Raw genomic sequence first — 13,364 nt, 5'->3', positions numbered from 1 at the left:
GGCCACATTTTTATATAAATAAATACATTTTAAATTAATAAAAGCATAAATCATTAGTTTAAATTTGCTATTGTGAATAACTTTATGCTAGTATAAATAGGAATCTATACAAATATTTGCATTTCAGAAAGATAAACACCTGCAAAAGAAAAACTAATAAAAGATAATTATAAAAAAATCCCCCCCCCCCAAAAAAAAACAAATTAGCATCAGCTGCTAATGCATTACCTTATATAAACTTATCTGTATTGACATGATAGGCAGGGCAATATCATAACAGTATAAATTGGAGACAAGCAAGTAAACTTGATCAAACGCAGAGTATAAACAGGAGAGTTAACTTTGTGTCTTCAGAGGCTTTCAGGAGCGAAAGTAATTAAACTAAACAGGAAGAAATGAGCATCGGGTAAGTTGACTACTTTAATTTAGTCTGAAAGAGAATCTTTATCTTAAATCATAGTTTTTAAATAGCGAATAAAACAGTATTAGAATGATTTGTTTTCTTATAGGGCTGTGCATTTGCAGGTAAAAAAAAAACGTTTCAAATTGTATTAATAATTTTATTATTAAAAACCTCTGTCAATTAATTGAAATGTTTTTTAAAAATAAATCGTCTTAACTTTTCTTGACTTTTAAACTTTAGTCTGCTGACCTGCACATATAGTTAAGTTTTTATGTTATCATTAAATAACTGATTCCACCCAGACAAACGGTTAATTCTGTTAATAAGCTGTAGATGTTAATTAGTAATCACGAATGCCTACATTTGTGTATTTCATAATTATTGTTGATGCTGCTATAAGTTTTAAAATCCAAAGTTAAAATATAGAATTATGTAGTATACACAAGCTCAGTTACAATACAACCAGATAGTAAAATAATCTTTATAAATGGGGAAATTACAAATTTGCTCACTAATATTGTCCTGATCTTGGTGAAGTAATATTATCTGATTTATCTTTATTGCACAGGGAAAAATTACAAGAGTTACTGACACAGTATGTTGTGGACACTCTGATCTACATTCACATAGTAATAAACTTCTGTGAGAGAGATTCTCTAGAAGAATGGATATGTCAGATGAAGATAGAGCTGGAGACAATGAAAGATATCAAGCAACAAGCAGACAAAAATAAATTTGTCCATGTAAAGAACTCAGAAAACAAGGCCAGGGCCTTTAAAGAGTACGTAGAGGCTAATGTAACAGCGGACTCCACACAAAAGAAACTGGAGAAGAAGCTGGGTGCTGTCCTGATAAACACATTTGAGGAGCTGCAGAAACTTGACCACTTCTTGGATGCAGTGGAAAAGCTAGCAGTTACCTCTCTATCTGTCTTTACTGATCATAGTGTCCTGCTGAATGAAGGGAGCCTTGCTAGTGTGCGATCACTCATCACAACTGCCAGAAGGGCGTCTCCTCTTCTTATCCACTTTAAACGAAATAATGAAACATTCTTCCTTCCTATTCTCGATAATGTGGAAGTCCTGGCCTTTCAGCTAGAGAAATACATATGCATTGCTGAACAGCTTTGTAATACAATGTTAGTACCGACAATTAATTACTACTTAAAAAATTATGATTATTTGAAAATAAAAACAGTATCCAAAGCAACAACAAAAGAATGAAGAAAATACAATATAGTGTATATCTTATGTTTCCAAATCTTATTGCTATGATCAGTGTCTCTGAAGTCGGTTTATTTTATTATTTATGTATTTCACAGATCTGAGCAAGATTTGTGGTCTGCATACAACCATGGGTAAGTGTTATTGAAGTACTAAAAACATGTCCCTGTCCTCTCTGACATAATAAAAAATAAGTCAAAAGCCACGTGAAAAATTTATATATTTATTCTTTCTTTATATTTGTATTATTCTACCTTAATATTTTATACCATACTGTATTGTATACAAAACTATACAACACAGATATATATTATGTTACATTACATTACATTACATTATATTATTCATATTAATTTACATACATTACCACATTTTGAAAAAATAGGAAACTTATCAAAACTATAAAATACAATAAGATATTGGAATTACATATTAAAGAAATCAAAACACATAAAAACTGTGTTATTTTTGTGTTTTCTAAAGTAGCCACCCTTTGTGTAGAATTTTCTGGCTTTTGTTTTCTATGTATATAGACACACTTACATATAATTTGTACATTTGTTATTTTTAGAAATGCAATGCAAAAATTTTCATGTCCTCCCATTGTCACTCAAGTCTGGGATAAGGAAACTGTGAAAAGGTCTGTGGTAATTATATTAAATCTATTTACAGATGGATGAAGGATAAGCCTTTAGAGAAGTTCAGTCTGAATATCAATGTCAGCGAGAAAATGCTTAATCATTTAAACCAGTTAAGCAAAATTAGGTAAGCATTTTTTTGTAATTCAAGTTATATATTTTTTCACTTCATTTAGAGATGGAAAAAGTGAAAACTTGTTTTCTTTATCTCTTGTTTTCTAGGATGGACCAGCACACCAGGATGGCATTCATTTTGAGGAAAAATGCTCTGCTGTTCATTGGTTTGTTCAGTAAGCATTGTTCTAGCATGCAGCAGTTCCTGTCAGATCTGGAGGAAAGTGCAGTTCAGCTGGACAGGATGAAGATGGGGGGCAGTATCTCCACTGTAGCTGGTAGTTCAGTGGGGATAGCAGGAGGTGTCTTGTCCATTGTTGGCATTGCTCTCGCTCCTGTCACTGTTGGGGTGTCTTTGGCTCTCACTTTTGCAGGGCTTGGTCTGGGAGTGGCCAGTGGTGTCAATAGTTTGGTCACAGGTATTACTGAAAGCGTAGTCAACAATTACCATTATAAAAGGGCACAAAGAGTTTTCCAAGAATTTATCCGTAATGTGGAAAAGATTCAAGCCTGTTTGGAACAGGACTGTGTAAATCATGTAGAGGACAATGATGTTACTGGAGGAGTTATCGGTGATGTTCCTAACCTGGTGAATGAGGGGATGGCTGAAACTGCAGCAAAAATAGGGCTGCAGGAGGCACAAAATGCTCGTAACATTCCCATGCTCGTTACAGACTTGCCTGACATTGGGCAAGTGGCAAAAGGGACACCACTGGCACTCACAAAGTCAGCTAGAGCTGGATTTATCACTTTACATGCCCTCTTTATTGGTATAGATATCTTTTTCATTTGCAAAGACGGTATAAGTCTTGCAAAAGGGAGCAAGAGTGAAACATCTCAGCTCATCCGCTCCAGAGTAACTCTGTGGAAATCTGAACTTGATGCCTGGCAGAAGATTTATGATTCTTTATGCATAGGGATATGGAGGTATAGGAAGAGCCAGAAAATGCTGGAACAACCATTTTATCCTTATAAGAAGAGTATAATAATGAGAATATGGGAAATGTTCATATATATTAAAAATAAGATTTGTTTGAAGTTGAAAAAAATTAAGATGTGCATTAAATCTTTATATTTGAAATTGTTAGACCAGTTAGACCAAATATTTTAATGGCTTCCTTGAGCATGTTTGATCAAGACTTAGCAATATGTTAAAACATGATTGAGATGTTTGCTTGATTCACAGCACACAAATATTTTAAAATAAAATATAAAAAAGTAATAAAAAAGTAAAAATAGTTTTGAATGAAGTGTTTGCTTTTGCAAAGATGTGTTAGGATTTGCATTTTGTGTTGATTTTTGGTAGTATTGTGTGTAGAGTTTTGAGAAATGGCGCCATAGTGTCAGAAATTATGTGTAAGTAATTTAAAAAAATGTAAAGCCATAAACCACTTAGGTGATCTTAGCTTATTGCTTTAATAAAATCTCATTATAGATTCAATAAAAATACATTTGCTAGTGACTTCTAAATGCTTGTCCAGTATGAGGATTAGATTGATTTAAGTTACAAAGAATACATTAATAAACACATTCTTTGAATGTATGTTTGTATTAAAGGCTTGGAGAATGCTAATTATCTGGTTTAAGTAAATGCTGATGTAAGCAGGCTGCTGATATTTAGGGTTGCTCATGTTCACTGATGTTCTATTTTTTTACTTTCTTCGATTTACCTTCATGGCATGCAGTTAAAAAACTACAGGGGTTACTGTCTGAGTATGTTGTAATGCTTTCCTGTTATAACCAGAATTGGACCAAATATTTTAATGGCGTCCTTGAGCATGTTTTATCAAGCCTTAGCAATATGTTTAAATATGACTGAGATGTTTGCTTGATTCACAGCACACAAATATTTCAATGTCACATATAATTAAAAATTCATAACATACTGGTGGAAGTCTACGCTATGTTCTTGCTAAAGATACATATTGAATGTCAAATCACAAATAATTTAATAAAAATATGGAATGCTAGATGTGTATGTGTCATATGTCTATGATCTTATGATTCATTATGGAACACATTACAAACATACAATTCTCTATTTTTATAATAGATAGCTGAAACAATTAAATATACACTCTCAGAAATAAAGGTACAAAACTTTACCTTTTCTGTCACTGGGGCTGTACCCTTTCAAAAAGTACAGCTTTGCACCTAAGGATTTCATTTTAGTACCTCAGAAGTACATGCTGGGACCAAAGAGAGCTTATTACTACCTCAAAAATACATATTAGTATCTCAAAGGTACATATTGGTACTAAATGTTTACACATCTGTACCCAGGGACGTGCAGGGGGGTTGCTCAGGTTGCCCGGGCAACTGCCCATATGCCCTTCTCGACTCAAGTTGCCCTTCCGAGGTGGAAAAAATAAATTGTACTTTTTCTTCGTTTACACTATGCAGCGTTCCTTCGTTACTGTATTTTAATTAATTACGAAATTTGTATTTTATTTTTAAATTGCTATCCTGTGTTCCTGGCGCATTCGCAAATTAATGACTCGTTTGTGTCGTTTCCTTACAAAGTGTTGCAAATAAATGAGTCTTTTGAGTCGATTCTTTACAAAGCGAATGGGCCAAACGTTTTAAATTGGTTCGCGAATCAGTTGGAATGAATTGTTCAGATCGCTGTAAAAACGGAATCGTCCGAAGCTGTTTTACCCGTAACCTATGTAGAAACACGCAGAATATAACCAGTTTTGGGTGACGTGGAAATGAATTTACCAATCTTTTAACTAAAAGCAAAACTTCACACATGTACCCCCATTACATACACGCGACCTGTTCGTCGTCAGGCACAGTTAAACGCGTGCAACCTCCAGAAGCATTGTAGCACAGATTGAAGAAAATACATCGATGATTGACGTCTGATGATTGTCTGTACTGTATGATGTAAGTGATTCTCACAAAACACACGTGACAGGTAGTTGTTAGCTGTTTTCTGTATTGGCAAATTTGGCATGAAATGAAAATTGGGGACTGAAAGAAGAGGAGACAAGCAAGTGAAACTTTACACCCATAGTATGAATGGGAGAGTTTACTCTTCAGAACTTTCCAACTTATAACAACCCATAGGATGTTTATCATTAATGTTTGAAGTATTTATATTTTTCAGATATACTATAAGGTGGTGCAATGAACAACAAAGAATGCAATATTTAATTACCAAAACATCCCCAAAAATTGAAGGAGAGTGCACATTAATTGCCGTCAAAATATTGTCAGAATATGTACCCCAGCTGTCACTGGGGTGATTAACTTTTAAAGAGGTTTATAGTGGTACTTCAAAGGTATTGGTACCAAATGTACACTGGTATATATTAGGATCTTTTTAACCCTTAAACAGGCAACTTGCACTACGGGACACATGTACTCTTCAGTGTCTCGTTTGGGGCATAAAAATACTTTTTAATTAAATCCTTATATTACTTATCAAACCTTGGTCTGTTCTGAATATGTAGGTAACGTTATTTGCTTCAAGTATTTTTTTATCGATTGGTCAGCCTGACCTAAATCCATCATGGCCACCGGTGGTACAGGACAGTCAGATTTTGTGGTACAGTAAGTAAATGAACATTTATTTTTAGAGTGTAGAAAGTAGATGAGACAGAAAGCATTGGAGCAACCTACACTCTTAAAAATAAAGATGATTTTGCCATGTAAGAACCATTTTTGTTAAATAACATTGGTTATAAAGGTTCTTCATCCGAAGAACCTTAAAAAAGGTTATTTGTTGTAAAAAAAAGAGTTCTTTGGGATTGTAAAAAGGTAAGAAAGAAATGATTCTTTAAAAAATAATTGACTGTATGGGTCTTTGAAGAACCAAAAATGGTTCTCATATATGGCATTGCCGTTGAAGGACCTTTATTTTTAAGACTGTATTTATGGTTAGAGAGTTGGGCTGGTAACCCTAAGTTTGACGGTTTTATTTTCAAGACCAGAGAGTTGCGAGTGAGGTGCCCTTGAGCATTGCTCCCTGGGCGGGCACTGCATTGATAGCTGCCCACTGCTTGGGGTGTGCGTGTGTTTACTAATCACTGGAATGTTTACATAGAGAAGCCACATTTCGATGGGCTACATACTAGACAAACGTGTCGCTTTCACTTTCATTTAATAAAATGTAAACATATACTGTAGCATTAATTTATATATTAATTTATAAACACATGTTTTAAGTGATTTTTCTTCACAGCAAATTCACCAGTGTTAAATGTACACTCTTGATGTATATATGGGTACCACCAGGACTGGTGGTACCCATATAAACACCAGCAGTGTAGATTTAACACTGGTGATTTTGCTGTGTTTGAAAAAAGCATTGTAAATTTACATCCATATAGCAACATAAATGTTGACACAAGTTAATCTGTTGCCTTTCTAGCTGGCACACAGTTTAATCAACCCTTGTAGCATGTAATACCACAGTAAAAAATAGCTTGATCAATTAAATTTCTTCATTCTTAGCGGTAGACAACAAAACATTATATAACACATAATAAGATATAGCATCATTGATCCAGAATTTTATGAGATGTTATTACAATTTATTTGTGGTGTATTTGGTGATCCCAAGAATTTAATTTAACTTTCTTTAAATGTTTATTTTTATGATTGTTTAAAAAGCACTTGTGTTAAGAAAAAAATATTATTGATTAATCATGTTATCCACTTTTACATTCAAAGGCCTATAGGCAATGGCCACATGACAGGCAGGACTCAAATCTGCATCAAGCATAGATAATAATATTTGTTTAACTTTGGAATATTTTAACCTTGGATCACGAACAGATGACACTTGGCATTTCTGTGACCAGAATGCATCCTTGCAGAGAGTGAATAAATATTTGGAGATGTTGGAAGACATCAAACAAATTGTATCTGAGAAAACAAAGCCTTTAGCACTTATGAGTGCTGAAATTTTTGGGACTTTCCACACCTCAGTTTCAAATAAGGGTGTATTATGTGTTATTGAAGTTATCTGTGAGAATATATATATGGGAAATCCCTCAATTAGAGAAACTGTCTCTAAAATTACAGTATAGCACAAGTTGCTGCTAAGTCACATGTATTCAAACTGGAGTCCTAGGGTTCTAGGGGTCCCAAATAACATTTAAGAGAAGCCTGAAGAAACAAGGCCAGTGCTTACACACAAAACAAGGACAAGAGGGCGGAATCATGACAGAACCCCCCTTTAAAGGAACGCCTCCTCAGGGGAACACTAGAAACGAGACAGACTAAAACACAAACATGGCCCAACAAAACATGACAAAATAAACACAGAGGCAAACAGGAATACAAATGGGTTGCGATTAAATAATAAAAAATAACAAACAATGTAGTCGGGGTGGGGGAACAAAGAAGTTCATGGGAGGTGGTCCAGGCAGGGTGAGACGGGCGGGGAATGAGTCATAGGTCCAGGGGGTTTAGGCGAGGGTTGTGGACAAGGAGTATGGGCAAGACAGGATTTTCACAGTGCTTGGACTGAACAGTGTCAGAGAGTTTCGATGAGTTGAAGGGTAGGCTCATTCCATCTCCCGTGCTCGCCTATACTGATTTCTCCCTCCCCTCTGTCCTAAAAGTAGACACCAGTCATGGTGGTTTCAGGATCAGTTTTATCCTAGGAGACAACATTGCTTATGCCAGGGCTTAGTGGGTGTCATAAACCCCCAGCTGCGTGGTTTTATTAATGTGTGTAAGCCATTGTGACGTATACTGTGAGTTACTGTACATTTTGTTTCAATGATCATTATTCGTAAGTGATTGCATTGCGGATGTGTGGCCCAAAAGTCTCGGGACGATTGATTTCTGAGTGTTCGTAAGACGACACCGCAGTGACTTTTCTGATTGAATGCTCTTAAGACGGCGCTGCTGTTTTTCTGTCTTCCTCCATTTCTCCTTCGCTTCTCTGATTCACGGCTCTGCTTTGCTGTTTGACTGCATTGCTCTGCTGCATGTGTGTGGTTTTCCTTTCTGTTTTGGTTCATGTCTTATATCACAGGTGACTGGAGTAGGACTGCATTAACCCATTCCTTGCTGCATGTGCGACGTGCATATGGGCCTTCTCAGTTACCTCCACTGGCTACATGTAAGTGTGAGTTGTTATTTTGAAGTAACCTATTGTTTTTGTTTCTTTTGTAAGTTTAATGATTCATACAGTTAAATGAATTTAATTAGTTTTGTTTTTTTCATTTTGTTTAAAAATATTCTGTTTTAGTTCAAACTGATTCTTGTTATTTAAGTAATTCAGTGATTTCTCTTCATGATTGTTAACAAATATGAGTTGTCTTCCCAACGTCTTTGAAATATTATTATTATTATTGTATAGTTTATCTTGTTTAGTGTATCCAGTCATTAATTGTCTATTCTTTTGTTTATTTAAGGGTGACAGGTCCCGGGTTGGGAGCCTAGCTTTTTTACCGTGGGGTGGTGGTATTTCGAGCACGGAGTGTGGTTTGCCACTTGTAACTGCTTACACTTCATTGTGTGTGTGGTGTGTGTGTGGTTTGCCTTTGATAATTACCCTTTGCTAGCCTGCCCTGCTACGGGAAAGCCTTGGTCACCTTAAAGTTTTTTTTTTTGCGTTTGTTGGAAAGCTGCGATGCATTGTAAGTCTCTGGAGCAATATGCTACATTAAAGATATTGAACATTTTTAAGAAACCTCCTATAATATTGGCAAAGGCAAGAGGAGATACAACTTCGGCCAAATCTCGCAAGATGTTAGGTAAGGGTTAGGATTGCGTATAGAATTAGGATAAAAACAGCGCTCATATGGCGGCGAGATTTTACGAGATTTTGTCCGTAGCTGTATCCCTTATAGCCACAACACTATGTTGTCATTATAGGCACCTGCCCCTCAGATAATCTTAAAATCTGGGACAAAAGGTGTGTCCAAAAATGATAATGAAGAAAACGAAAGTTTAACACAAAAGACAAAACTAAGAAGTTTCTTCTGATGTTCTTCGTATAGCTGGACACAATAAAAATTACGTCTGCAACTTTGATTAATCTAAAATACAATGGACACCAGGTGAGCACATTTATTTATTATACGTATAGGCTACAGAAGATAGCCTGCGTATGACTTTACTTAAATTAATAATGGCAAAAAGATGCACACAATACATTTATCTAAATCCATATATAATTTTTAAATTGAGTGTACTTATAATTTATAAATTGAGTATACCTATATTTTATAATTTCAGAGAAATTATATTCATAATTGTAGCTAAACTATTCAGTACACTTAAATTAATTATGTGCAACCAGATCAATTTAATGGTTCATTAATATTCAGACAAATAAAGCAACCCTAATATTTTCAACTCTTATTTTATTATGAGATTTTTGCTCTCCCAAACAAGAGTGCCAGTAATGTAACTCGCCATTTGTAACGTTGACAAATAAACCAGAACCAAATGTTGATCCAGAAAAGCTGGAACACTGGAATATTGTCTGCATGATTCTTATCATGCACTGAAAAAAAATTATTCATTCAATTTACTCAATTTTTTAAGGTAAGTGGTTGCAATCAATTTACTTAAGCTACGTTTAAACAAAAGTTTTTTGTTTTGTTTTGTATTCCTAATTGTTTTTGTTTGAATGTAGCTTAAAGAAATTGATTGCAACCACTTACCTTTAAAAAATTGAGTAAATTGAATGAATAATTTTTTCAGTTTATCAACAGCTTTTCTTTTTAAAAATTTGCAAAAAATCTACAGTCTGTTTTTTCTGGTCAAGATGGGTTGCTGAGTGTACATTAATGAGCAGGGACGTGCACAGGGGGGTTGCTCAGGTTGCCCGGGCAACTGCCCAATGCCCTTCTCGACTCAAGTTGCCCTTCCGAGGTGGAAAAAAATAAATTGTACTTTTACTTCGTTTACACTATGCAGCGTTCCTTCGTTACTGTGTATTTTAATTAATTACGAAATTTGTATTTTATTTTTAAATTGCTATCTCCTGTTTCTGGCGCATTCGCGACTTAATGACTCGTTTGAGACGATTCCTTACAAAGTGTTGAAAATAAATGAGTCTTTTGAGTCGGTTCTTTACAAAGCGAATGGGCCAAGCGTTTTAAAATGGTTCGCGAATCAGTTTGAATGAATTGTTCAGATCGCTGCCAAAACGGAATCGTCCGAAGCTGTTTTACTCGTAACCTATGTAGAAACACGCAGAATATAACCAGTTTTGGGTGACGTGGAAATTAATTTACCAATCTTTTAACTAAAAGCAAAACTTCACACATGTACCCGCCATTACATACACGCGACCTGTTCGTCCATCGTCAGACACAGTTAAACGCGTGCAACCTCCAGAAGCATTGTAGCACAGATTGAAGAAAATTCATCGATGATTGACATCTGATTCGCTGTATACTGTGCTGTATGATGTAAGTGATTCTCACAAAACACACGTGACATGACAACGTAAGAAAACATGAGTTTTGTCTCAAATCATTTTTATGTAAGTGTAAACTGTTAATGTCCTCAGACCATCTGAGGAGATTTCTAACTTTATACATATGCAAAACTTTTGTCAGTTTACTTGTCTGATATTTCAGCTATAAGCTACATCAACATTGAGACTAGAGTTAATTTGTTAATTTGAAATGCCTGTCTATTCTGTGTTTGTATTCTTTTTTCTGTACTGTTTGTGTACGTTGCAGTTTTACACATACTGTAGAAGTGCCCTTCATAAGTAACGTTATTCTTCTGTTTGTTGTGGAGTCAAGAAATGTCTAAACATTAAAAGATGAACATGAGACAAAACTACAGAATCTATCACATTATTTTTTTTTATGGTCACTTAGCTGTGTCCTGATTGTTTACACATAAAAAGCATAAATTGTGTTGGATCAGTTTGATTCACTTATGTGCATTTGTGTACAACATACATTAGTCAGCATTTAATGCTGTTGTTCTTTGTTGTTAAAGCATGTATGTGTTGAAACATAAACAAAGGTTAATAAAATGTGACATTCTAAACTTCTGACATATTGATATTTATCTTACCAATTTCTGGTCTCCACAGCAAACAGAAAAATCTTGTCTTTACAGTTCTGATACTTATGGAGGACACTGTATTGTTTGTGTGTGTGTGTGTGTGTGTGTGTGTGTGTGTGTGTTTGCGCGTGTATATCTAGATTTATTTTTTCATGAGTAACTAGTAACTCGCTACTTGAGTATTATTTTCATTGCATACTTTTTACTTCTACTTGAGTAATTATTTATTAAGTTACTTGTACTTTTACTTGAGTAAAGTTTTTGGCTACTTTCCACCTCTGTTAAAATCTTCATGAATCTAGGCTGAGTTTGCCACGTTTAAGCCTAAATAATCAGACAGATAGCAGCTACCTATCATAGCTTGCAGACAAGCAGCCTAGGCTACAATTTTTTTGGTAGGCATTAGGCAAACATGTTTGCTGATTTTAATAAAGACCCTGTTATTCCCAGTCCTTCATATAGGCCGTGAGTTTAAATTAAAAAAATTTAGGGGGGGGGGGGGTGCCCTTTATATAGGTCAGAGCAACTGCCCCTAAAAAATCCTGTGCACGTCCCTGTTAATGAGAGATAAAATAAACTTTCTTGATATTAGAAAATGGCTGCAATGAAACAAGGAGTATAAAATGTAAAGGGGTCTGAATACTTTCCGTACCCACTGTAATTGCAAATTTAAGTAATTGTGATGACTTTTATGTCATTCATTTTGCCAGTTAAGCTAAGAAATAGTCTCTCACTGTAAAGTTATTTAAGTTGAATTAACATTAAATCAGCATGAGGAGGATTTCCAGTCCCAGCATGCTTTGCATAAACCTGCATTAGAGAGAGCATTTTTTGCAAGTATTTTATTTATTTTATGTGCTTTTCAGTATGAAGAAAGATGCAATAGTGTCAAACATTCATATATGTTCGAGATTTAAAAGAGTTTGCTATTTTTTTGTGGTTACCATTGTTCAGATATACCGGCTCAGATATGTTGTTTTATCATATAAACATTAACTAAGTGAATGCCAATACTAAGCTAGGCATTCACACTTACACCTGTTTGTTTTCCTACACTCAAAGAAAACATTAATGTGGTGTGAAAATCTTGGCTTGGGGTTCCTGTGCATGCAATTATTTATGTCCTAAAGGTACTCAGTATACACTGAGTTTTCGAGAAAGCTCCCAACTAGAGAGAAATATTGCCTCTAAAATTATGATAGCACAAGTTTCTGCTATGTCACAGTTTTCAACTTGGATAACAAGCTTAAAATTTAAAGAAAAAAAGAAAACATTATTATTACTGTTATATTTTAATTAAGTGTTTGTATTTATTTATGTTTATCTCTCATTTCTTGCTACATACATTATTTCCCTAATTGTTTTGTATCTTATAGTGTGTTTATCTTACCATATAACACTCACTGAGATTTGTAAGGCAGTTTTGATACATAGATTTATTGTGAAGGTTGCTGCAGCACAACAAAAAATCGAAAATTGTTCTCTTCAGGTTTATAACTCCAACATTACTGTTTTTAGTGAGTTGAAATAAACAGTGTTTAAAAATAGCACATATGAGTACACTTAGATGTTCTTAGGTTTATTTATTTTATTATTATTATTTAAAATTAAGTTGGCTACAAAATGACTGGGTGAAAATAGTACATTTAAAGTGTATTAAGTCTACCTTTTCACATGGTTATGTTTTTATATTTATCTAAGTTTAAATGTTTCACTATACATAAAATACTGTATATAAATGATGTATTTTAGGAAAGGGGTCCCTCACAAAATGTTCATCATAGCCTACTTTGGGGTCCTCCTTGGCATTGTACAATTTGAATTATTTGCAGTAATGTTATAGCGTCCCCATGTGGACATACAAAAAATAATATTAAAAAGGCAGCTGTGGAGTTTGTCAGAAATCGGGTTTAGGGTTAAGATTGGGGGTAGGATTGGGCTAAAACTGCGCTCATACGGCGGCAAGAATTCACGAGATTTTGGCCG

At 34.7% G+C, this 13,364-nt stretch overlaps 1 protein-coding gene across 1 annotated transcript; it reads left to right on the top strand.

The window, feature by feature from the left end:
- The first annotated feature begins 321 nt into the window (after window positions 1-321).
- Window positions 322-4,313, top strand: LOC135759009 (apolipoprotein L2-like). Its single transcript, XM_065273823.2, has 5 exons — window positions 322-406; window positions 972-1,541; window positions 1,725-1,760; window positions 2,299-2,391; window positions 2,487-4,313. The coding sequence occupies exons 1-5, from the start codon at window positions 396-398 to the stop codon at window positions 3,487-3,489; spliced, it is 1,713 nt and encodes a 570-aa protein (XP_065129895.1). The 5' UTR covers window positions 322-395; the 3' UTR covers window positions 3,490-4,313.
- The last annotated feature ends 9,051 nt before the right edge of the window (window positions 4,314-13,364 follow it).

The sequence above is a fragment of the Paramisgurnus dabryanus genome, chromosome 3 (assembly GCF_030506205.2).
Source record: "Paramisgurnus dabryanus chromosome 3, PD_genome_1.1, whole genome shotgun sequence".
Classification (NCBI taxonomy): Eukaryota; Metazoa; Chordata; class Actinopteri; order Cypriniformes; family Cobitidae; genus Paramisgurnus; species Paramisgurnus dabryanus.
The sequence above is the reverse complement of the archived record's forward strand: the minus strand, read 5'-3'. Positions and strand labels throughout refer to the sequence as shown.

Excerpts from the sequence above, each read along its gene's own strand:
- LOC135759009 (XM_065273823.2), top strand. Across the intron at positions 1,542-1,724 it reads GAACAGCTTTGTAATACAAT|ATCTGAGCAAGATTTGTGGT; the intron begins GTTAGTACCGAC and ends TGTATTTCACAG. Across the intron at positions 1,761-2,298 it reads TGGTCTGCATACAACCATGG|ATGGATGAAGGATAAGCCTT; the intron begins GTAAGTGTTATT and ends ATCTATTTACAG.